This window comes from Pyrus communis, chromosome 15 (genome assembly GCF_041283825.1).
Source record: "Pyrus communis isolate YQ-2024b chromosome 15, ASM4128382v1, whole genome shotgun sequence".
Taxonomy (NCBI): Eukaryota; Viridiplantae; Streptophyta; class Magnoliopsida; order Rosales; family Rosaceae; genus Pyrus; species Pyrus communis.
The window spans coordinates 42,555,299-42,580,330 of NC_142579.1; the positions used below are offsets into that span (position 1 = coordinate 42,555,299).

The following is a 25,032-nucleotide window of genomic DNA, read 5'->3' on the forward strand; positions in this document are numbered from 1 at the left end:
CGTGTCTGTTTTTCAATACTTCTGTTTCCAGATAGGCACTTTTGTAGTTTACATGGAGCAATGGGTTGCAAGTTAGCAGACAAATCATAGTGTTCTTTGACATTGCTTGGAACAGGGGTCATGTTATGTAGGCTTTGCTTGCTAAAGTGAGAGCTCCTATCCTGTTGCGCGGACCAACGGTAATGTAACAAAGCGATGCTTAAGCCCGTGGAAGTATAAGCTGGACGTATTCGGGGGAAATCCATTTGAAAATTTTGAGGGATACTTCCTAGCAGCTCAAAAATGGAGAAAGCATGAAGTTGAGTAATCGACTCATGTTGTGTGATTGACAATGCGATACTGCGGATCGGCAAAGAAATATGCTTTGGATAGCTCTGAAATCAAATCAAGTCCTTGTCATGCAAGACAACATTGTACAAACCAAGTGCCCCACGCAAAGAGACCAAATAACACTAAAAATACCAAAACCGAGTGCCCTAGAAACCAGTTCTCTACGCAAAGAGCCCAAACTTGCCTAGTGGGCGTGCCTCCAAATCATTCAAATTGTTGGCTCTGTTACGATTTGGTACAGAAGAAGCCATTTTCCGAATACGAGCCAAATTTGAGCCCCAAGGGGAGTGAGTTTCAAAAGGACATACAGACTGAGTACTTTGTAGAGCAGAAACATTACTAATTTACTATTATCTTCTTTGTAAAAGATGAACAATGTGCCTCAAATATGTTCGTGAAAATATTACTACAAAACCTTTGCAGCCTACTAGTCTAGGGCATTTTTCCTACCAACCGAATCCCTCAGCTTATCAAGACATGGCCGAAATGCCGGGTGATAACTTATACATTATGTTCATCTTTTATTGAGTCGCGATAAGGTTAAGCAGCAAGTCCCCCGCTTCTGAACAGAAGAAAGAATGAAATAATTTACGAACCAGCTACTTCCCAATAGAAATTATTAGAGGTGCTCGCTGCAGAGCAACTGCAGTGGCAATGCACTTCCAGAACGAAATCCACCTCCAGATTCCTCGTACACAGAAGGTAGATGGTGTTCTTGTCGTTTTACCCTACCGGGAGGAAAAGATGAAGTAACAGCCATTAGCTGCTGCTGTTGTTGAGACAGTGGTGCGTATTTGGGACCAACGAGTTCAAGCGTTGACGGGGATGGAGAAATAAGGCCTTGGCTGCATGGAATCAACATCGAATCCTGCCTTCCATTTTGCCAACTGGGAAAATGAACTGCAGGCGCCGAAGTTCCCACTGGCCTGTAATTAGCAGCCAAGTGAGCGGCCCAAAGCCTCTGCTGATGCTGTTGGAGCTGTAGATGTTGCTGTTGAGGTTGCTGCTTCATCGATGCTGTGGGACTTGCTTGAGGATCAAATGGGTTGCCATGATATGGGGGTAGCTGCATCTGGGCCTACATTTAAGTATTATTTCCTAAATTTAGTACTTAGCATTCAGTATTTATATTCAGCATTATTATTATAGGTCTATAATAGTAAAAGGTCTTACTATTTAGAGTCAAAGTTGATCAGGTCCCTCTCAACTTTCCGTTACGTATATTAGACCAAATCCTGGTTCTATTAAATGAATCTAAGCTTCACAGAAGAAATGGAATAAAACGAAAACAATTGAAGGAGATTGAAAAAACCTGCTGAGACACTGAAGGATTGTTAGGGTGAGCAGAAGAGCTGTACTGAGACTGGGGCAAAGAGAAAGGAATGAGTGTGTGACGTTGCATGAGAGGATGAATATACGGGCCTTGGGATTGTGATGATGGCTCCATCCCCTTTCTAGCTCTGCTAAAACTATTATTTGTTTCTGAGCCACCACCTCCAGCTGACAGTGACAGGAAATCAAAACTCTGCAAGAAATGAGGCCAGTGAGAATATCATCAAAACTCTGCGATGAACCAATAGCAATTACAACACTCAGCTTACCTGCTTTGGTGAAGCGTATGCTCGAGATCCCATAGCGAACTGTGGCTGATCTTGATGGAGCTTCGTCTGCTGCAGTGTACCGTTCTTAGCTTCGGCTGAATTTTTTTCAGAACTAGAAATACCGATGCTACTAGTAGCAACAATCCCATTTGAACCATTGTTTGCATTAGCATAGACATTAACTCCCAGAAGAGCCACCTGTTTTAATCCTTCATGTGGTCTCATTTGATTAGGCTGTAGCTGTAACTTATTCTTACACTCGGAGTTTTGTAAAGCCTGAATCAAGTGACTTATGTAAACATGAGCTGCGCACTTCTTACACGACCTTCTACCATTGAGAACAGTAGTAACCTGTATAGTTGACAGTCCACCATACCCTCAATCAGAAGCTTCACATGGTATAGAAATTTGAGAAGAAAAGAGTGGCGCATATTGAGATGTTAAAATAGCTGATAATCATACTATGGCATCATTTGAAAACTGAAAGCCCTCTCTTCACCTTTCCAAAAGATGAACTATTTTGGACAGAAGCTCTCGAGGTAGACAAGGCAGCATCCAGCCAGTGCGGAATTTTAGCAGCAGGAGACCTTGAATAATAGCTAAAAAGCATGAGGAACGTGAAAAATACAGAGAAATAAACTTATCTAGAAAATTTAACAAGGAATGAAGATAATTACTGTGACAATGATGATGGACTATCATTGCTAGCACCAAGAGACACACTTGAAGACAAGCCAGGCCACAATACTGGACCTTAGAAGGAAAAAAAAAAAACAAAGATTATACAATCTTTAAGAAATTGATATGCAATGCTATATTAAAACACGTTTTTCACAAGTGAAAGTGAAATTACAGCCAATAGTGAAGAAGACTTTTCAGTAAACAAGAACTACCATTTTTCTTGGCTTCCTGATCCGTATCATGCAGTTCAACTTGACCTCTAATAGTTGTGCCCTGAAGAGTAATCCAAATCTTAAAATCAGACCGATCTCACCCAATGGATATTTGACTTAGATTTGATGAGTTAATGCTTACCAACTCCAGTGCAGTTACTGGTTTTCTCTCAGGAACCGAGGACAACTCTTGCACAGGCTGCTTTAACCTGCTGGGAGATTAGACAGATGATAATGTTCAAAAACGAAACAAATACGTGGACACACATACACACAATGAAATAGAATAGAAAGGGACGGAAGCCAGAATTAAGTTGAAGAACTACCCACCGACTATCCAGGCTTATATCAGATTTGCAAAAGTTGTCAGCATTGCCTGTAGCAGGGTTTTCATTGCACCCCTCAACTTTCACTGACAATGACGAAACATTCAGATTTTGAGGAACGGAATTATCTGAACTTATACATGATTTCCTGCTGTTAGGCAATTCAGGCTCATGTTGACTACTGGGTTCGTTCAAACAATCAACTTGATCAGTTTCTTTTCCTAATCTTTCTACATTTGATGGATTGGCGGCCTTGGTAGCTCTCAAGGGGCAATATGAACCCAATTTCTCTTTTCCATCTGCAGAAACCAATACTACCACATAAATTAACAGTCGGGCACAATGGTAAATATTTAAGAAAAAGAAGATTTATGAGAAGCGAATAACGAATCAAACCTTCAAATGCAGATGTCAAACTCTCCTTTGACCCTGGCAAACCTGAAGGATTTGCATCTAATGATTCGATGTCTACTGTACTATTATCATTTACGTCGTTCCTGGGGAACAGTCCAGCCAAAGCATACAAGGTCTCCACAACTTCTTCCTCATCTTTTGTGATTTCTGAGCCGCCGTCTTTCTTCATAAGTAATTCGATCCCACTCATCGGATGGTTCACCTTCTTTGCATCTGGTAAAGACGGGGACGGAGATGCAGATTCACGGTTGCGCTTCTTCATTGCTGCAAGGGTATAAACAATTTCAAAAAACAGAAGACATCCATACTTCATCAACAGAATATGACAGGAACTGTTTCATTTTTTTTTTATTTTTTATTTTTAATTCCCTATAATCCGAAAGGGACCCGAATCATTGAAAGCCATTAAAGTATCTCTTTTGGAAAAGTTAAAACTACAGAAACAAAAGGAGGGCTAAATCACAGACCCAAATATAATAAATAATTTAATAAAAGTGGAAGCATCATATTAAATTGAATTAAAGTTGGGAAAAAAACTGACGAAACCTTGCTTCCCCAAAAAGGAAGAAAAAAGCCAAAAGCTTCAGTTTTGCTTCACCTCTAATCCAGAATTAAATCTAAACCAAAGAATAACAAACTCAAGAAACTCCCCAGAAGACCCACCAAACAAATCAAATCCCAAATAATTAAATAAAAATATAATTAACTCAATAAGGAAAATTTAGCATTGAAATTAAAAACAAAAATAAACGAGCAAAATTTCGCACTGTTAATTCAAACCCACATACCTGATCGCAGCTTCCGTGGAACAGAGGCATGATCAACGCCATTGCAATCATAAAAAAACTGGAAAAAAAAAAAAAAGGAGAATTAAAAACAGAAGAATAAAACACGAATCAAAGATTTGGGTAATCGACAGAAGTAAGCAAACCTTTCTGGGAAGCTTAAATCTCTTACTGGGGAGCTCATCGTCTCTGTCAGACACGTTGCAACCCATTTCGCAGTCTCGAAAGCTCGTCGTTTTTGCAGTGCCAAGAGCACTTAATTTTCTGAGCCTCTCTTTCTTCGTTGATTTTCCAGAGAGCACAAAGTCCCCACCACCATCCAAACCTTCAAAATTTCAGAAGAACAAAATAAACGAACCAACTACTCAGAGGAAAATAGTGGTGATAATTATAAGGGAAGGAGGCAGGCATTATCTGCAAGGCTTTTATCAAAAAGCTACACAGATAACGACACGTAACCATGAAGCGTTTTTGGAATTTTCTCGGCCGTTTTTTGGATTTTCTCAGCTGAGAAAATTCCAAAATTCGAAAACGGTGAAATATTTTTTGGGATTTTAAAATTTTACAAGGGAAGAGCTTGGTGTCGTTGTTGGGTCCAGAAGATTGCTTGAAGCGAGTGGCTCCTCCTCCACGTCTCACGTGTCGATGCTTGGTGGCAGGTGGTACTAACATCTGGAATTTTGAAGGATTCTGGACCGTCTGATCGAGCTCGAGAAACAGATCCTTCGTCTCTCTGCAAATTTTGAGCTCAGCTCTCTGAAATCTTCAAACTTGGATCGCAGATACGATGAAATGGGAGAAACTCAGGTGAGGAAAACGAAAAGACAACGGAACCCAGATGCTGGATTGGGGTAATGAGGAGGAGGCAAAGGTGTTGAAGAAGAAAGTGAGCGAGAACAACGTGTAGAGAGAGAGAGAGAGAGAGAGGATACAGAGAGCTTTTTGTGTATTTTTGCGAGTATTGCTAGCTATTTAGCGAAACGAAAAGGTCGCCGGAAACAGAACCGAAAGAGTGGGGTTTGGGTTATTTTTTTATATGTTTTTTTTTTTCCCCAAAGAAAGAGAAAATCGTCGATTTATTAGTTGCTTCGATCGTTTGCCAGATATCACTCTCTCGTTTTTTTTTTTTTTTTCCTGGGGGGAGTGAAAAGAGCTCAGAAAATAAGCAGAAGCAAAACAGAGGAGATTCAGAGAGGAGGAGGAGGAGGAGAAGATAAGACAAAAAGCAAAAGCGATCAAGGGCAAATCGATTTGTAAAAAAGCCACTGAAATGTAAATCACTTCCGCTCCCCCACTCGTGCCCAGAGAATCAGGTTCTTCTTCGTGAGAGAGAGAGAGAGAGAGAGAGAGAGAGAGAGAGACGTAAGGGTGAAGAGAAAAGGAAGAAAAAGGGTCTTCTCTGCGACTGAGAGACCCGTGAAAATAATGTGGATTGGGGAGAGAGGAGAGTTAGATCGCATTAAAATTATTGAAAATTAAATGGGAAAACAATTAATGCTGCCGATTCGATTGGAAACCCAATTTTCTTCCACCCAACCCACCAAATTAAATCCAACAATTTCTCTCTTTATTTATGATCCGAACCCATTCATTGAATTCATCAGCTTCCCAAAAGCACTTATGGGAACAGTTGACACTGAAGGAGCCCAGCCAGCTTTAAAAATTGAAGCTTGAATTTGGAAAACCAGAGAGAAAGCAGAGAGAAGAAAAGCAGAAAGCCAAACGCAGAACCCAGAAACCACAAAAATGCTTCCGAAAAGACGGAAAGACCGAAGCTTTTTTCCTTCTTCTCCCTCCCACCTCACGTCATTCTACCATCCACGGTAACACTCTCTCTATCAGTCTGTGGTCCCCTCGCAGCCGATAGATCACACACCATCTTCTGATGGATCGGACAACTTTATATCCCGCGTGGCATCCTACATCAGACAAAGCTCCCACCTCCACCACCTGCCGTACCACTTCACCTCCGCCGCGCTCGCCTTCTCCTGCCGTCAGTGTGGAACCCAATTTCTTGAATCCGACGGTTGTTACTCTTCCTCGTGGCAGCATCAGAAAGTTCTCCGTACGAAACGACTGTGCTTCTCTTTCTTTGTTTGCAGCACATCCATTGGTTATATTATGTATCTCCCTCTTGCCGCACCCAACAATTCTCATTTCTCACCCAACGTACGTATACGTATATCTGTATGGTACTCTCTACAAATACGTACGCGTATAGTGTGCGTGTAAAACGCAACCCAACGGAAGTCAGGAAGGAAGAGTGGAATAGTAGATTGCAGAATGCAGGGCAACTTGTGTGCACGCTCCTAATGGGCGCGTGGGCGAAGGGTGGGAATTTTTAGTACAAAACGTGTGCATCTATCTGTGAGCGTCTGACTGAGTGACACTAAAATCTGCGGATGTGCATGCAGCTGCAGGGGAAGATATAATATGTCTAATTCTAGAGAGAGAAGAGCAGTTGCTTTGGGAGTCACGAGGGAAGAGGAGGGAGAGAGAGGAGTTGGAAACTCGGCGATTAATTGGTTGGTTCCCGGCGATTTTTTATTTGTCGGGGAGTAGGGGGTTTGGGGTTTATACAGTAGGTTTCATTCTCTGGAACTTGAAGCGGCAGAGGGAGAGAGAGTCACGTTTGTTGCGTGGCTCGTTCTTTACCGGGCAATTACTAAAGAAGGCCCTTAGCTAAATTTTTTTCACGTAATAAAGAGACTCCACATTGGTATTCCAGACGCATAAGATTATCGATTTTTCACGTGGCATTGCATAACTGTTTTAAGTTACCGTCACTTTAACGTCTCTATTTGAAATAATTCGAGGCAAATGTAATTGGTGCAATGCAATCCAGGATTCCATAGGTTCCAGATTGTTAAGAAACCGGGAAAAGTGGTGTTTATTCGATATCGGGTAACGTGAATAGCGTCAAAACCCAGAGACATGTTGGATCTCACCACTCATGCTTAAAATATGGTGTTTGTTATTTCCCATATGTTGGGCGTCCACATTTACCAAAGTCGAATAAACATTTGCATCTGTTGTTTGGACCTGATTATCATTGGTCCCCAAAATTGGAGAGAAATGTGTATTTGTTATGGCCCATTGGGCCTTCAATAAAACACCGACTTTTCTGTAGCATTCAAGTTAATGGACTTAGTATTTACAATGAGCTACTTTGTGAAAATAAATAAATAAAAATATCCACGTGGCGATATTTTATTAAATTTGTAAGACTTAAAATATTTGCCACATCAGCATATGTATGAAATTTTTGACATAGTTAACAAAAAATTACATTTTTATACTAAAAAGTCAATTCTGGTACGATTCACTTTACCTTTTATTTTGTCTTTATCGTTGAAATTCAAAGTTTTCAAGTTTTTTTCATTAATTTTTCTAAAAAAAAAAAAAAAAAAAAAAAAAAAACAGAACAAGGATTAAGTAGTTTAATTACTTACCTTTTCATTGGAATTAGCGGCGAGCTGGAGAACGAGAAGAAAAGCGAGAACGTGAGTGATTAGAACCTTCAACATCATTTTGCCCATGGGGTATTTGTATATACTCAATCTCTCGGAGGCGCCGTACGGTTAGAACTGAGAACTGGTGTGGTGTTTATAGAAAAGTTTCATGAGGTTCATGGGACATGGAGGTCATTTAATTCAGTGATACATCGATGACAAAAAGTGCTCCACCATGTAAATAAAGTTTAGAAAGTTACATACTTTTAGCGAAAATTACAATTTTATTTTTATAAATTTGAATTATCACGTCTAAATTCTATGAAATTAACTTTAATTAGTGAATGGATATATGTTTAATTTTTTTTTTTTTTTTTTTTTGAACGCGGATATATCTTTAATGTTTTTGGCTTCTACTGCTAGCGAAATTAACCATATGTGTTCAATTTTCAGACCTATAAACCCATAAATGTGAAAAATTCAACGGTCATATTTAATGAGTTCAATGTACGTGTAGATAAATTGTTCAAATACGTATGTATGAATAAACGTAAGTTTATAAAAGACGGATAAAAGGAGACAGTTTATGAGTTGGTAGACTGCTTAGTTAACTTAAACCAGGACATAATTTGGTAAAATCCTAGTTAAGTAACAAAGCACTGTATCTGTATGACTAAGAATTTTGTGCGTTGTATCATAATCCAGACGTTTCAGACGTTTGTCGTTAGGGTTTTGGCACAAACAACTTTCAGTTTCAGCTTGTAAATTTTGCAAAATGGGCTGGGTTGGGCTCTGGATCATTACAAATAAGGCCCATGATATAATTTATGCTTTTCAGTCTTGAGTAAAGTAGGCACGTCAATTTCAACTTCAATTGCATTGACTTGTCAGAGAGTATGGTCCAAGTTTTCCCTTATGAACAACTCAATCCTCATGATCAATCGGCATCTAATTGTTCCCTCAGGCTTATGGAGGAGAAACTGCGTAATCACCTGGATAGTTAGTCAGTCAGATCACTCTCCCAAAGATGATTGCATGTATGTTGAAACTCGTACGCAGTCAGATGACACTTAAGTAGAGCAAAGTACGAATTTGTGAAAATTACATGATCATTAAGTTCGTGAATACAGAGATTTTATTGAACACGCAAAGAAAAATATTGATTACAGGTAAAACAGGAAGAAAACAAAAGTCACTATTACATCACTAGCTCAATGTCACAGGACTCCCAACGCTCCAGAACAATAACATTAATATAAGCAATTTCTGTAGCTTTAATTACACAAAGGGACATTTATATTTATTTTAAAACAGATTATTTATATATCTGAAGGCATGAGCACCTTCAATTCCCATAGCACCTGCATGCCCTAATATGAGCAAGCTTGTTTGAGTTTTCAAGAAAGAGGATTGATTCAAGGGCACTTGCGTCTGCCGCCGTGGGTAGTGAGGCTGGCGTAACACGGGCAGGCCTCTTGATTGCCGGCGGTACCCGGAGGAACACAATTGCAACGCTGGCAGCAAGTCCCGCATGCTCTCTTGCATAGATTAGGCCTAGATGATAAACGACAGCGAGCACTGCATGCCCCGCCACAGTCTACACATATTTACATTTAATCAAACACTATGGTACTATATATATACCAAATCATATTAAAATTAAACAATAATATATATATATATATATGTACGTAATTAATTACCTATTTTCTTGAGGAGAGAACTCTGTTCTGGTCCTGGATTTGTGTTTACCTGCAAAATCAAAGCATAAAACATGCATATACCACCTTGAAGCTTAGCTTGTAAAACATGAAAAACAAAAGATGAAGCTAGCAAATAATAAAGTAGCTAGTTAATTATAATTATAAGCGAGAACTTAATAAATAATTACCTTCTCATCAGCTTCAACGAGATTGAAAACAAGAAGGGAAACGAGAAGCAGTGAAACAATCACAGCCCTAGATGATTTTGAGATGGCAGCCATGGCTGATTAACGAGATATAATTATTCCCTTAATTATATTCGTCTCAAACCTAATTGAAACTAAGCTTAATGATAGAGGTACTTCTTTGTGGTTTGCATTTGCATGGTTTCCCTATTTATTTATAGGGCAGGATTTGCCAGCTGGTGGGTACGCGTGACAGAATTTCTCACCACTTCTATTAAAACACGTGGTGTACCACTTGTATTCCCGTCACAATTAAAAATTTCTCACATTTTTTGAGAGATTTTTCAGAGTGACCGGCACACGAGGTGGTACACCACGTGTCACTATATAATGGTAGGATATGTGTGTTAAAAAGTTAATAACTTAAAAAATAAAAATTTTCACCACTTACATAAAAACACGTGGTATACCACCAGTGTTCCTATCACAATAAAAAATTTCTCGTATTTTTGCTTGTTTTGTATTGCTTTAATTTGTGGGGATGAACTTCCAAGTGGCCTTAGGCTTTAGTAGCTCGTGGTTTTCATGCACGTCGAAAAGTGATGAGTTATTGTTTTATTTTTTTCTTCTTTCATTGTCGCGTGTGTAGGTGGAACGAAAGCGCCTAATTAGATGGATAAATAGACACACACCACACGTAGTCTCGAGGACTGAAGATAAAGGATTAGGTTGGACTTATTGTACTCTGTTACGCATATAAAGCAGCTAGTGAATCTAGCTAGCTAGCTGTGAAGTATGGAGCCTTGATAGACATGGCAATCAATCAATTCTTCATTTTCTAATTTTGATTTCAATACAAATCTCTTGATGTAATCGAACACGAATCAGAACAAAAATCATTAAAGTTAATTCAAAAGTAAAGTTTGTTTTGGTTTAGAATTCGAAACTCTCATATATAATTTTACAATACAAAGTTAATAAGGATCGTCTTATGAATTTCAAGCATGCACAAAAAAAGAAAACACAAAACTCTTGGGTTGATAACTATATGCACTGCTCCAAAATCAAGTGGCTGGGATTAATAGTTGTAAATTAAGGTAATTAAATAAAGAAAAACCCCATAAATAGAAATGGATTGATATTTATTTAGGCCATGCATGGAACTTTTTTGTGTATGTTGGCTGGGCGGACAGGTCTTCTAAAATAAAAAACCAGAAAATGTTAATTAATTAAGCATCAATCACATCCCCCGTTGAGGTATATATGGGGTCGAATGCAGCGTTTTTTTGTCATAAACTAATCTGTTTGGTAGCTTGATAGTATGGTATAATACGATGGGATGGATAATGGAGTCTTCTGGCCAACTTATATATTTATAGGACAAGGATCCTTCCCGGATCCAGTTGTCATAGTTCATCTAGTTAAATCATTTGAGTCATTGAAATTTGATCTAATGGTTAAAATTATAATAACTTTTAAAATGGACCTCTATTTGTAGCCGTTTAATCAAATTTCAATGGTCCGGATGATTTGACTATGTGGATTAGGACAACTGGATCCGAAGAGAATCCATGTTCATATTTATATATATACATTACTATATTATATAGGTAGGTATGTATGAAGTGGAATACCGAACCAAATGCCACTAATGAAGTGGTTAGCAATGGATTATTGGTAGTTTTGGACCCAATCATCGTCATCCTATGTCTAATCATTTTAGGGTTAACTAGCTACCTTATTAATCCACTAACCAATAATTAACAGAAGGTTATGATCTGGAGATATATATTTGTTGACACATGTTTTGTGGGGCTTATTTTTAGTTTATTTCAACGGTTTAACCGTTTATCTTTTATGTATTATTTCAGACATCTTTTAAAAAATCATTCAAATCTACAGACATATGACCCTTGGATTAAAATTAGTATTTGTTTGAAGAACCATATTCGTCCATTTTCTTCATTACAAATGAATGTCATAATGGTTTTCAATTTTTCTATTTTTTGCAAGGATGTTATTTGAATGATGAATTATATATATAGACATTTTGAATCCTTATAAAAAGTTACGAAATTGTAGCTACAAAAACGTGTGCCAATGTGTGTCCTGGAATTCTAACGCATTAGCCAAATATCAACTAGTTTAGTTTACATATTGTAAGCGGTGGATTGCCCTGGCAGTTAGGACTTTTTATGTTGATTAGGGTCTTCTTCTTTAACCCACTGCTCTCCGAATTTAAACCTCTTCCCTCCTCTTTAGTATAAATTAGTATAGAATATAGTTCATACTAAAAAAATTAACGTAATCAATGTAAGAGCAATGCATCTATAAAACGTGAAATTGTGTTGTGTTACTTATGTACAAATTATGTTTAGTGAGAGTGTAAGGTATAAGAACTTTGACTGTAATTGTTGTGATTTCTAATATCACTATTTCACTCATCACGAAACGTATAGCTAACGCACGTGCACTTAGAGAAAGGTGTAGTTGTCACTTGGTGCAAACTTTAAGCCTATGCGGCTATGCCTTATCTCAAATGAATAAGACCACACAGCTGTAGCCTGGAGGAGGACTGAATAAGTCGCGCAACAGCTGTAGTCTGCTCACTCTGCAATCTCGCCAAAAGACAATTTGATTGGCGCCATCGTTCCTGAACTTGATTAACAATTTGATTAGCTAATTACAATTGTCCTGTTCCCGTAGTTTTCAATTGCATGAGCAGCCTGTGGTTTCTGATATTTCATGACCTAAAAACTGAAGCTGGAAGGTAGAATCTCACTCACGAAACTAGCTATTATTGGCGACTGGCAGCACACGACAAAAGCACTTTTTCCTTTTGGTCGTGACTATAATAAAAGCACTTTTTATGCCGCAAAATCTTGGGCCTTTTGGGTACAAGGTAGAAAGGAAAAGCAACTGGCGGCTAGGCCTTCTTAAGTTTGCAGTCCAACAAGCCCATGAACTTTTCTGATGTGTCAGAAAGTATAACGTATACACACGACACGCATGCGGTAGCCATGGGAGAGTTCAGTTAAGATTTTCAACGTACCCCCTCTCATTGGGTTGAGTTATGTCCAAAGTATGCAAATAAGGGAGGCTTTTGAAAAGAGTGACCATCTTTGGGACTAGGCCTTCATCACAAAAGTCCTGATTCGTATGGATGTCACTTGCAGGATAGGATTGGATTGGATGAGACTTGATTGGACTCATATCTATTATTTTGTATTCACTAAGCCAATAGGACTGTACTAGCTCTAGTGAATACGGAATAGGTTAGAATTGAAAAGCTAATTAGGCCTGTAGGACTGTACTGGCTTTGGTGAAGCTATCAGATCCACCAGCAAAACCCGATAACATCGATGGTCCCGATATAGGAAGAGAGAGAGATGGTGTGGACGAAGAAGATATCATCAATGGAGAAGAAGGTGAAGCGTGAGCGTTGAACTGAGAGAAACAACGCCTAGCGCAGTGGCCTCGCACAAACAGACTTGTAACGAAGTGTGAGGGTGAGTTACATAACACATCTTATTTTGAACTCATAACTCATCTTGTGTTGTTTAATTCAAATTACATTTAGACATAACAAACATTACCCGGGTTACAAGTCCAATTTAATTGGACATTACCCATCTCATTCGGCCCACTAAATGAGACTTTAGAGTTTAGACTTAACATTTCATTGCAAGTCTCTCTCTTACTTTTCTTCTTGCAAAACTTCATTTGATTGTTCGGGATAAAAACCAAAAAAAAAACTTTGGGTGATGACCCATGACGGTTAAACAGTATTTCAAGTGTCATAATTTAAGTAGACTAAATGATATATTTTTTCGTGTCTCACCACTTATTTTTTCGTATCTCTTCCCTAAACTTTTTTTGTCCTTCTAGGTTAGAAATTCGAACAAAGGCAAAGCGAAGGAAAACATGAAGGCAGACGCTTACCTTCGACCAAAAAAAGTTATGAAATTTGAACTTGTGATTTTATGGGATTTTATATAGAAGTTGTCAATCATTTATAAGTTAAGCTATCAAATTAAAAAATTAAAATTAAGAAACCATTTGATAACCAACTGTATTCAGTTTTTTTTTTTTTTTTTTTCAAAGAAGAGTATAAACTATAAATGGTGTTTAAACGCTCGGTGCTTAAAGTTCCACTTTCTCACCCAAATTAACATGGCCAAAAGTGCCTGCATGCATACAATATTGTAACACGCAATTGCATACATTTAGAAAGAAAAATGATAGAAATTAGGAGGTCCATGAAGCAGATCTTTTAATAAGGGGTTTCATTTGCTCGTCCTCCTCCAATGCTATCATGCCCAAATGAGACGGGTCTTCCAGCATCATCTTCGCCACCAAGTACCCCGCTATCGACCACGTCTGGTACTTCCGTGCCTGCTTCCCCATGTACCTCCCTAGCTTCCCATCATAGTACTCCGGCCACCCATCTTTCGACAACCGGCTCTCCGCCAGCTCGATCGCACGCCTTGCAATCTGGGGCCGTCCGGTCTTTATGCATGCTGCCGTTAACAGCCACAGCAGTACTGCGACCGTCACAAATTCATTAATTAACATGTTTTCACACAAATTTCATTTCCCAAAACATTTTACGTGTTCTAAATAAAAATATTTGAACAAAACGCCAATGAGCGAGTACTTTATAGGCATAAGTTTACCTGGCCAAGAGCCTCCATTGTGGTAACTCCATCTAGTATTCTTTGGATCACAGCCAGTAACAATCCTCCACTCATGACTTTCTATTGCCGGATAGCAAATCTTCAACGGCATTTCTCCGACCAACTCTTCCCACCGTGACTCAATAAGATCCATGATCGCCGACGCCTGCTCCGGCGTAGCCAACGACGATAAAATCGCCACGCAATTGCCCAAACAGAACCACCGGAAATCCATCCTGGCCGGGCTCACGTTGCCGATGAAGTAACCGCCGCGACTCGGCATGAAATCGAACACCCAATCGGGCAGCGAATCCGGCATGACGTTGAACTTGTTTACCGCCGTGTGCGAGTACTCCTCCGTCTTGTAGCGGTAGATGTCGTTGAGCTGCTTCAGGTCCAGCCAGAAGTAGCTGCGCATGTGGTAGCTCAGGGCGTGGAGGCGGTCGGTTATGCGCTTCACGAATTCTTTGCCGCAGTTGTCTTGCTTGAGCAGAACCAGAGCGCATCGTAATGCCATGAAGAACAGTGCTTGAATTTCGATTGGATATCCATACACACCCTGCAAATTGTATATTTATCATATTTTGACGTGTTATCGACAATGATATGGAAGCAATTAGTACACTGAAGGTGTTTGATAAAATGCGCAAATAAACTAACCATTCTGCGATCAATCATACAGCAACCATCAGCACAGAGCAGAGTAGGGAAAGTATCAAATCCTTCCGAGAGGCAAAGATCCAGGATGAGGCGAATGCCGTTTTGGCATTCGGGCATTTCGGAGACCGAAGTGTCCCCGGTAGACTTTGTGTAAGCGCGAAGCAATATTATCCACCAAAATCCAGAATCAACCGGAGCTACTCTTCCAATTGCGCTCTCTCCGAAATCCGCTGTTATGGTTTCGAAGTTTCTTACGGGGTCATGGAGCACTTTGAAGCTCGCCGGCATGACACCTTCTCCTAGCTTGAACTGGTCCACAATTTTCTCCAATGATTGGAGGCGAAGTGTTTTCAAAAGAAAGTTCTTCACTATCTCCTCCTCTCCATTCATCAAAAATGCCAGTGCGCTTGGCACAAAATCTCTAACAAACACCTATACATGAAATAAATTTGTAACATTAATTCGAGGAAAGTAAGCACAAAAGGAACTGGCTACAAAATATGGATATACGGCTTCAAGTCGGTTTAGTGTTCCTCAGTTGTATTTTTGATTAAAAGTTTACCTGATCATAGTTTAGTTCTTCGACAGAATGGTCGACAGCGGCGAGGGTTCCAACAGGTTGGCCTCGGAAGTGCACGACAGAGCGCCGCAGGGTTTCCCAGGCATCGGAAACCACGGGATGCGACTCATAGTTCAGTCTAGGACTCCCCAGAAAACTGGATCTTCTACAAGGAGACCCTATATTGGACAACTCGCTGAACGACCTTTCACCGAAGGATCTCTTCTTCTCCACACTTACTGGTCTAGGCCTGTCCTGTAACCTCAGAAAATCGGAGTCTTCTCCGATTTCAAAAACGACTGTCTCTTGAGTTGTTGTATTCCCAGTTTGTGAAGCATGATCGGCATGAACTGGAGACATATCTTTGGATTCTCGATCCTTGAATATTGATCGAAAACAGCGATTTTGTATCAAAGTTAGGGTTTAAGAATCTGCATATGTTGGCCAACACGAGTTCTTCACAACAAAATATCATGTTATATACATTTCACACCGTTTGCACTACCAAAAAAGTGAGGTAGATTAAACACATAAAGTTGTAGGATATTGAAAACAACTAATTCTTTTATTATTTTTTGTAAAAGTCGTTGAGTAGAACTTTTGCTTACCCAAAAACGTGGCAGAAAAGCTAACGAAAGGAAGAAGATGGCTGGTCGCCCTGGTGGTGATGCGAGCAATGTGGCATTTTATATGGTGGAGGGAATTGGGAGGATAAAAAAAGTTGGCAACAAGGAAGCAAGTGGTCTCGTAGTTTTTTACATCAAAGCTAAGTACAAGACGATGAATTTTAACGTAACTGTAAAAAGTAAATGGTGTTATTGTTAAAGGGAGACAAATCGTCTAAACATAGTGTTTAAGGGAGAAGGGAAGAATGAGTTAGAGTTTAAGGGAGACAAATCGTCTAAACATAACATGAGAGTTATCACGCCCAAACTTTTCTTTTTTTTTATAAAAAAATAAAAATAAAGTTATGCAAAAGGGGGGTAACTAAGGACCTTATTAGTTATTTTACAAATTGACAAATTTGTAATTAAAAATTTCATAAAAAGGTAGGTGGGAAGATAAGACATTGAGATGAGAATAACAGCTCTCTTTATATCACTAATATTATCATTGTCAATAGGGATGTTTATTTGATACGTGAACAACTAAGCATTATATATTTTTTTAACTCATTGCACGCGCGTGAAAAATATAAAATCATATTAGAAAACATATCAGTTGGGCATTAATAATGGACATCATTCATTACATAAATTCATTCTGTAAACTTCACGTTAATTTTATTATATTTTGTAATTAAAACAGTCAGCAACATGTGTGAGATAAGTTTGCCACGCATAATCAACAGCAAATGCGTTTATAATATGGTAAACAAATTATTGACAACATAACAAACCGGTGGTTCAAAAAGTTGGAGAACTTAAATTCATAAACAAATCCTACACAAAAGTGATTAATTTTACATAATTTCTTTAATTGATAACTTTGAATAGTCAAGCGCAAGTTCCATGACGTATTTATTTAATTCAAATCCAATGTTTGTATCTTTACACAATTTATTCTCTACACCCACATTCTATTTTATTTAGTTATAATTATCACTTTAGACCCAGCATTAGTTCTTAATCTATCCTAATAAAAAACCTAACCAATTATCTAAACTTCTCTTTACACCCAAATGTTATCATTAATTGTTTCTGCTTCAATTATATAAAATAAAAGCTAAATTGTAGTAAAGGTCCTTTAACTATATCACAAGTTTAGTTTTTGTCTCTAAGCTCTACTAATAATTTATTTCGTCCTCGATTTATATCTTTGTTGCACTGGTTGTCTTTTTCTTTAACTTCATCAACTTTTCTGTTAAGTTGAGAGGCAAAATGAAAATTCATCTCAAATGACTTAGGGTGGACAAATTAGGTGGATCACTTTTATCATTGTCATGGACTAAAGTAAAAAAATTATGTTAATCTTAGAAACAATTTTGACTGAAAAAACCAAATGTAAAAGACGATAATGCCTTTGAAAAAGTCTGGCAAAGGGCCATCGCAAAGCGTAGCTTCCAAATTGCAACATAGCATGAAATTTGAATGGTTAATTATACGTAATATTTATTTAAGTGATAGTTGCACTTGGATTATGGACACTCCAAAAAAAAAAACCACTCCTCACAAGCATAATTAGTAAAACATGAAATGAGTCTATTATGTAAAAAATACGTAGTGTATTATTCAACAAAATTGCTAAAAAAATTATTTTTTTTTAAAATGTGGCCATTTTTTATTTTATTATATATATTTATATTATTTTTCGATAATATATTAAAAATATGCATCGTAAATGTCACATCCTCGCCCGGGGCGGATCACTTCCCGGGCCCGCTCCACCACCGTAGCACGATATTGTCCGCTTTGGGCTTACCATTCCCGCACGGTTTTGTTTTTGGAAACTCACGAGCAACTTCCCAGTGGGTCACCCATCATGGGATTGCTCTAGCCCCCTTCTCGCTTAACTTCAGAGTTCCTACGGAACCCGAAGCCAGTGAGCTCCCAAAAGGCCTCGTGCTAGGTAGAAATGGGAATATACATTTAAGGATCACTCCCCTGGGCGATGTGAGATGTCACAATCCACCCCCCTTAGGGGCCCGACGTCCTCGTCGGCACACACGCGACCAGGGTTAGGCTCTGATCCCAATTTGTCACATCCCGACCCAGGGCAGATCACTTCTCGAGCACGCTTCACCACCGTAGCACGATATTGTCCGCTTTGGGCTTACCATTCCTGCACGGTTTTGTTTTTGGGAACTCACGAGCAACTTCCCAGTGGGTCACCCATCATGAGATTGCTCTAGCCCCCTTCTCGCTTAACTTCGGAGTTCCTACGGAACCCGAAGCCAGTGAGCTCCCAAAAGGTCTCGTGCTAAGTAGAGATGAGAATATACATTTAAGGATCACTCCCCTGGGCGATGTGGGATGTCACAGCAAATGTGAATTTGATATATTTTACTGAAAAATATATTACCTGTATTCAACGTAAAAAAAAACCTAAGTATGTGTATAGTATTTTAGAGTTATAAAAACGTGCAATTTAATGAATGATTAAAATGTGTACGGAAAACAAAAGCATTTTTACAAAATACTTTTGTGATAGTATTATACTTCAATATATTAACTATGCTCATAAGTTTATTTTTATTTTGAAAAAAAATAAAATAAAGAGTGAATAATGACTTTTCAGAGTGCCCAAAACAGCACCGAATAAAATAAAAACAGAATTTTTTTTTTTTTTTGAGGAAACGATATTATACACTAAAGGGGTGAGAGAGTAGCCTAAGTCTCAAAATGAGCTAGCAATAATGTGGTTCAAATTCGCATTTGGTGAGAATCGAATCTAAAATCTATCACTTACAAAAAAAATATCACTAAACCATAATACTAAGTGACAAAAATTATGTGAAGGCCCAAGTTATTTAAATACAACCCAACTCAGCCCAATCCAACTCACTCTCACATCTCATCTGATACACCGCTTCGCTATCAAACACGAGACCTTTTCTGATTTTTTTCGACCGTTGAAACTTTTGACAACTCCCAACTCTTTACACTGTTACTGCTGCTCTCTCTCCAACGGTCTCATTCTTCTTCTTCCCCAAAACTCCGCTCTCCAAAGACCCGATCTTTTTTTTCTTCTTCTGCGATTTCTCTTTCCAAATGGGAACCAAAGAACGCCCGGACTCCGCCTCTCAGCGCCAGAATTGGCAGAACATATTCAACGCTGTGGTGCAGTTGCTGCGGTCCCAGCAATCGAAGCTCGAGACAATGACCGCCGACAGAAAAGTCTTCGAAGATCGCGTCAGAGTGCAAGAAGAGAAGTGGGTCTCCGCATTTCATCTCTTGGGAGATCAAATCCGCCAGGTAATTTCCCCAGTTTTCCAATTTCGTAAATTTAGGGTTTCATGTATTGGCATCCGATTTTTCGGGGGGGGGTTTCTGAAATTTTGTGTGGGTTTCTTGTAATTATGTGTGTAGATGAAGGTGGATTTGGAATTGAAAGAGATGGAAGGCTCCGTTGAGGCGGCCAAGTTAGGGTGGGCGCTTAGTATGAAGCAACAAGAGGCTTACACCACCAAACTCAAGTTAGGTGAGTGTTGATCTTTTCGTATATGCTAAAAAGGTTCTTCCTTTATCAGCTTGATTTTCTGAAGATTATGTTGGATTCGATAGAATTCTGTTTTTCGAAGAACAAGAAAACTTGGGTTTGGTATTTATTTTCTGGTCATTGTATTGGGTTTGTATTGTCTATATAAGCACCTCGAATTTGTTTGATTTCGATGATATTTGCGTCAAAATATCCCATGTTATCAAATTAGTACGGGCCTCTTATTTTTGAGCCATAGATTGTAAACTTTAGTCAGGTTATGAGGTACTTGTTGTATGTGGGTGTATATTCGGACTGTTTTTGTGATGTTATTCTTGATGTTTTTGTACTTGCAGAATACTCGGACAGTGAGTTAGAAGGTTTCAAAGCATGGTTTGACCTGCACTCCAACAATTACACCACCTTAAAGCAGCAATGTGATAAGCTTGGTTCCGAAAAGAGCTTCGCGTGGCATCAGTACGGCCTTATGGAAAAGGATTTCAAAATTAAACTGAAGAGCAAGAATTCTGAACTCGAGCAGGCGAATGCAAAGATACAAACTCTTCTTGCTAGTATGGAGCAGTTACAGTCCTCAAATAATGAAAAGGATGAAAAGATTGGAATATTAATAAGTAAAGTTGCTAAGGTGGAGACTGATTCAAACAAGTTGAAGGAAGAAATTTCGAAACTTTCAAAGGATTTGGATTTGTTAAGAAATGCAGCAAGTACTTCGTCTACTCCTGTTTTGAACCGTTGCACAACAAGAGCTAGAGGCAAGAGTAGTGCTAAGGATAAAATTAATGTAACTGTGAAGAAAGATTTTTCGGCTGCTCAACTTACTCAATCTACAAAGGAGACCAAAAAGGTACTTCCAATATTACTTCTCTCTTCTGCTTTTTCGTAGTGTCGTCGATGCTAAACTGTGGAGTAGAGGACCTTATCTTTTACTAAAATTACAACTTTGATGTTTTGTTTCTGGTTGATCAGGGGAACGGCAGTTCGAAGAGAAAAGCAGATGATGGTGTAACCATTTCTGAGACTCCGAAGTTGTTCTCATCTAGATTTAAAGTACCCAAACTGAAGAACGGATCATGATGATTGTCTCGGCATCGCTTCCGGCAGGTTAGATTGTCACACTGTAGTTTCATGTGGAGTTTTTTAGTTTTAGGATTCACAGGTTTTGTGTAAATTATGCGTCTATTCTTTAGGCTGGAAAGTGGGAAGAAGTGTTTGTCAAGCATCTCGACAGTTTTTAGCATTTGGGCCTGTAGCATGGTTTTAGGCATCTATATATAGAAATCTCAAAGGTGAAACAATTGTATTTCAGAAAGGGATTTGTTTACAAGATGAAACCGGCTAGCTCTCTTGCTGCACAATGCTTTGTTACACAATGATGATGCATGGAGTCTCAAAGCGGTAACCTACATAATAATCTGAACTAATGATAAGAACCCCAGTGAGGCCGTCACCTGGACTGCATATAAGACCGACAAGACACCAAGACCAGCAACAGCCCCAGAAACAAAGCCACGCCCCAGGGGGATGCTCCTCCACCTTCAGCTGCCTTATCAGCCGCCTCTTCCTTCGTCCTCGCCGGAAAGTTCCGGTATCTGAGCAAATAGTTAGCAACAACGATCAACAACAAGGGCAGAAACAAGAGAAATATATTGAAGCCGAATTGAGTTCTCTCCATCTGCGACTTGTAGCTGGTGTAAGATGAAAATATTAATAAAGCAACTACGATGCCAACTACAGTCGCTAAAAACGACGGCGGCGCAGAGACGGAGGCTAGGCTCTCCTCCATCCACGCCTTCCTTTTCTCTCACTCAATAACCAGCCCATCTCTCTCTCTAGCAAAGGTTTTCCTTTCTCTCTTGTGTGATTGAGCTGAAGGACGAGGATGTTATTATATAAGCCAAGTCACTGTAGGATGTTTCCAACTAATATAATACAATATTTACGTGTATTACCTCTTCTACGTGACATTGTATCACTGGTTCGAGATGCAACGTGGCATTGCAGGGTTGACAGCAAGAGGATATAAGAGTAGTATGGGAAATGGAGGTTAACTTTTCCCCAAGCAAGCTAGTTTTTGATGATTTGACATATCTAGGGTTTTGGGGTGGGGTCTCAATTAGGAGGTTTGCATTGCAGTGCAGTCGTGAGTTGTGTCGCCTTTGTGCCTTGGCCATAAATTCTCGGTTGCAGAATCTAATCCCCAACCGAGTCTCACCGACCTTTGTTCGTCCCTATCTTTTTTGGACACTTTCCCCACCGAGTCGTGGGGGTGGGGGGATATTGATGCTAAAATGTTTAATTTTCCAAAATATTAGTTATGCAGACATAAAACAGGGATAAAAGAAAGAATATATGCTTCTTTGTTGATTGCAAATCTTCACTGTCAGGGAAGGTTTGGACATGATGTAACTGTTTCTAAGTGACTTTAGCTCGTAAAATTGTTTTTTTTGGTATAAATACGTACATAATGTTTTCAGGAAGCACTTTTAAGAAGTACTTGAACTTTTAATAAAATTTCTTGTTTATATAAAATAGTTGAATATCACACATTTTTAGCATATTAGCCTACCACATAATTTTTTTTTAATTTTTTTTTTATATTTCTAATCATCAAATCAAATAAGTAAGATTAACAGATATGTGTATGAGATACTTGTGCTCATAAACACACGGAAACACACACTAATTCCACCAACAAAAACCGGCTATGCCTAAAGTTGGGCCTATTGCAGGTGACCCTCTACCACAGTGGTAAAAAGGAGTGTTAACTTTGCACCACAATATGGGTTTGAACCCTGTCGGCTCCCTAATCTAACGTTTAATCTAACAAAATCTATCGTTTGACAAAAAAAAAAAAAAATTGGGCCTATTGGGTCTTGTTGGACTTAGGTTATTGGGCTTAATTTGGGCCATGTTAAGTTGGGCTAAATGAATACCATGGCCCGTTATCTTAAGAAGCCGGATTTTCCTCTTTCAGTAAAATGTTTCCCGAAACGTTTCAAACCGCGAAAAACCCGCAAAAGGAGTGGATATTTTTTTGACCTTTTTTGAATATCGAAGTTCACAGCCTCGCTTTTCACTCCCTCCGATTTTTTTCCTGCGATTTTTTTCTCACACTCTGAAAATTTTGAGAGATGCCGCCAAAGGACACGAAGCCCGCGAAGCCGGAGAGGGAGGTGAAAGCGGAAGAAGACGACGACGATGAGAAGAGCTTGGGTTCGATTGCGTTGGAGCTCAAGAAGAAGCAACCAACAAAAAGCAGTGGCAATGCGAATGGAATGGCGAGATCTGAGGTCAGAGAAGCCGCTAAGGTGAAGAAGGAGAAGAAGATGAACCAAGATTCCGATAAGCCCACGACGGCGAAGCCCAAACAAGAACCCAGAGTGAAGAAGGAGGAGAACGGCAGCGTGAGCGACGAGGAATTGGGTTTGAAGCCGAAAAGGAGTTCGAATTCGAGGCCCGAAAAGGTTCTTTATTTTATTTTTTTCAAATTTGGGTTTTGTTTGAGAGAAATACTGAATTTTACTGTGTTACTGACGAATGCGGGTTATTTGGATGAAGGAAATCAAGAACAACAAGGTGAAAAAAATGGAGGAGGAGGAGGAGGAGGAGGAGAAGGGGAGGAAGAGGAAGGCTTCGGAGGCTGCGACGGAGGAGAAGAAGAAGAGGGAGAAGAAGGTGTATGATTTGCCTGGTCAGAAGAAGGACCCTCCAGAGAAGGTACACTAACAACTGCCTTTTTTTTCTTTCTCTTATTTCTTTAATTTGGATTTATAAATGTTGCTTTGAAATTCTTTGGGTGATTGTTTTGTTGTATTTTGAAGTTCAGAAGGACCCACTTAGGCAATTTTATGAGTCGCTTCACCAGCAAATTCTCAGTAGCGAAATCGCACAGTTCTGGTGAGTCTTTGCTTCCCCATTTCTTTAACTGCAGCACCCTTTTTGCTCGCTGAGTTGGGTCCGATAATTGGATTTGCTTGAACAATTATTGCTGGGTTTACTGCTTGCTGTTTGAGCTGCCTTGCTTCTCATTCCATCAGGAAATAGAATTTGTTTTGGAGTGTGTTAAGTGTCATGGCTTGTTATTTAGTCTCCGCTATGCTGCTTGCCTGGCCATTGCAGCATGCACTGAAGTGCTGACTTTGAAGCATCAGAAAGCATGTCTGATCAAGTACCCAATTTGGTGAACTTGGAATACAAGTAATGAAACATATCATTGCTTTCTGCAGCTAGATCACGTATACCTGCCATTCAACCATGTCCTTGTTGTTTGGCATGTATGGGAATCAGGAAATGTTTATTTTGGTGGATGCTGCATTAGGGCACTTTAGGTTTTGTTATAGCTTGCAATTGACAGTTTGAAACTGCCTTTTCGGTTGATGTCTGAGTGGTGGTCGTACTTGTAAAATACAGATTCCAGATTCATGGTTTTAGCACCAGTTTTGCTTGTTTGCAACCTATAGGTTGCGGATGACTTAGATTGGTTGTTTGCAACCTGAAGGGACGGATTTGTAATGGAAAAGCTTGGCCAGTGGGTCATGTAGAATAAGCCTGTCCATCCTATCCTCCCTTGCCTATAAATAGGGCACTCCTTCATTTCCTTCCCATTTGCTAATGTGAAGCCCTTGAGCAGCTTCTCCCCAAACTGGGGGTAAGAGCAAGAATGTTTCAATCCTCCCAGATCCTGCAATGGTGGGAGTCTTGTCCACTCACCCTTTTGATTATTCGCAGTGCTACAACTCCAGAAATAGAAACTAGAAACCGACCAAGCATAATTATACCTAGATTGCTTCCTTAAAAGCATGGATTTCAAATTTTCAATGTGAATTCAGGATGATGGAGCATGGTTTGCTACCCAAACAAGAGGCAGAGAAAGTGTTTGAGAAGAAGCAGAAGAAGAGTTAGCTGCAAAAGCTCAATTATCCAATGAAATCTTCTGTAAAGACGAGCACAAAGTCAGTTACTGTTAAGAAGAACACACCATCATCCGCAGCAGTTTCAAATAAGAAGCCGCCAACACGGGTCTCCAAAGACGCATCAAAGCAGTCCAAGAAGCGGAAGACTGAAGATAGCAGCTCGAATGACGACTTTATGGTGGCCAGTAGAAATCGAATAGCAAAGAGGAAGAAACAAGCAGCTTAGTTAAACCAATCACAGCCTTGGGCATTTGTTCTGATTGCCTATTATTCGGCATTTGGATGTAATCATCTTTTCATTGTAGTGAGTCTTAAGGACGCATTGCATGAAGGAAGGTGAACAAAATTGGTTTCGAGTTTAACTTTTCGTCCACAAT

At 39.3% G+C, this 25,032-nt stretch overlaps 5 protein-coding genes across 15 annotated transcripts; 2 read left to right on the plus strand and 3 right to left on the minus strand.

The window, feature by feature from the left end:
• Positions 1-649: 649 nt before the first annotated feature.
• LOC137707449 (uncharacterized) lies at positions 650-6,755 on the minus strand. Of its 6 annotated transcripts, none has more exons than XR_015956079.1 (13): positions 4,916-6,440; positions 4,496-4,674; positions 4,353-4,410; positions 3,547-3,828; positions 3,155-3,449; positions 2,967-3,033; positions 2,825-2,885; positions 2,609-2,684; positions 2,431-2,518; positions 1,932-2,282; positions 1,643-1,855; positions 1,504-1,571; positions 650-1,408 (listed from the first exon to the last, which is right to left on the minus strand). XR_015956079.1 is itself a non-coding variant. In XM_068446325.2 (12 exons), exons 1-12 carry the CDS (start codon positions 5,019-5,021, stop codon positions 950-952), a joined length of 2,238 nt encoding a protein of 745 aa, XP_068302426.1. In that variant the 5' UTR covers positions 5,022-6,755; the 3' UTR covers positions 650-949. The 6 variants fall into 6 exon arrangements, 4 of the variants coding, with proteins under 4 accessions (XP_068302426.1, XP_068302435.1, XP_088540982.1 ...); XR_015956078.1 differs by having other exon boundaries at positions 2,967-3,036; positions 3,155-3,464; positions 4,916-5,888; XM_068446325.2 differs by lacking the exon at positions 1,504-1,571 and having other exon boundaries at positions 2,967-3,036; positions 4,916-6,755.
• Positions 6,756-8,892: 2,137 nt separating this feature from the next.
• On the minus strand, positions 8,893-10,274 carry LOC137707443 (gibberellin-regulated protein 1). The gene is made up of 3 exons (XM_068446313.2): positions 9,693-10,274; positions 9,505-9,553; positions 8,893-9,398 (listed from the first exon to the last, which is right to left on the minus strand). The coding sequence occupies exons 1-3, from the start codon at positions 9,783-9,785 to the stop codon at positions 9,217-9,219; spliced, it is 324 nt and encodes a 107-aa protein (XP_068302414.1). The 5' UTR covers positions 9,786-10,274; the 3' UTR covers positions 8,893-9,216.
• Positions 10,275-13,811: 3,537 nt separating this feature from the next.
• LOC137715476 (putative alkaline/neutral invertase D) lies at positions 13,812-16,291 on the minus strand. 2 transcript variants are annotated; one of them, XM_088686847.1, is made up of 5 exons: positions 16,193-16,291; positions 15,588-16,040; positions 15,026-15,457; positions 14,366-14,924; positions 13,812-14,233 (listed from the first exon to the last, which is right to left on the minus strand). In XM_088686847.1, exons 2-5 carry the CDS (start codon positions 15,942-15,944, stop codon positions 13,938-13,940), a joined length of 1,644 nt encoding a protein of 547 aa, XP_088542973.1. In that variant the 5' UTR covers positions 15,945-16,040; positions 16,193-16,291; the 3' UTR covers positions 13,812-13,937. The 2 variants fall into 2 exon arrangements, with proteins under 2 accessions (XP_088542973.1, XP_068310922.1); XM_068454821.2 differs by having other exon boundaries at positions 15,588-16,243.
• A 2,858-nt stretch (positions 16,292-19,149) lies between these two features.
• On the plus strand, positions 19,150-22,113 carry LOC137712986 (uncharacterized). 4 transcript variants are annotated; one of them, XM_088684899.1, is made up of 6 exons: positions 19,150-19,498; positions 19,613-19,724; positions 20,078-20,586; positions 20,709-20,843; positions 21,049-21,066; positions 21,114-21,237. In XM_088684899.1, the coding sequence occupies exons 1-4, from the start codon at positions 19,295-19,297 to the stop codon at positions 20,814-20,816; spliced, it is 933 nt and encodes a 310-aa protein (XP_088541025.1). In that variant the 5' UTR covers positions 19,150-19,294; the 3' UTR covers positions 20,817-20,843; positions 21,049-21,066; positions 21,114-21,237. The 4 variants fall into 4 exon arrangements, with proteins under 4 accessions (XP_088541025.1, XP_068308319.1, XP_068308326.1 ...); XM_068452218.2 differs by having other exon boundaries at positions 20,930-22,113; XM_068452225.2 differs by having other exon boundaries at positions 21,049-21,699.
• A 454-nt stretch (positions 22,114-22,567) lies between these two features.
• Positions 22,568-25,017, plus strand: LOC137743753 (uncharacterized). 2 transcript variants are annotated; one of them, XM_068483700.2, is made up of 4 exons: positions 22,568-23,206; positions 23,301-23,459; positions 23,569-23,639; positions 24,572-25,017. In XM_068483700.2, the coding sequence occupies exons 1-4, from the start codon at positions 22,874-22,876 to the stop codon at positions 24,642-24,644; spliced, it is 636 nt and encodes a 211-aa protein (XP_068339801.1). In that variant the 5' UTR covers positions 22,568-22,873; the 3' UTR covers positions 24,645-25,017. The 2 variants fall into 2 exon arrangements, with proteins under 2 accessions (XP_068339801.1, XP_088541311.1); XM_088685185.1 differs by having other exon boundaries at positions 22,746-23,206; positions 23,564-23,639; positions 24,572-24,711.
• The last annotated feature ends 15 nt before the right edge of the window (positions 25,018-25,032 follow it).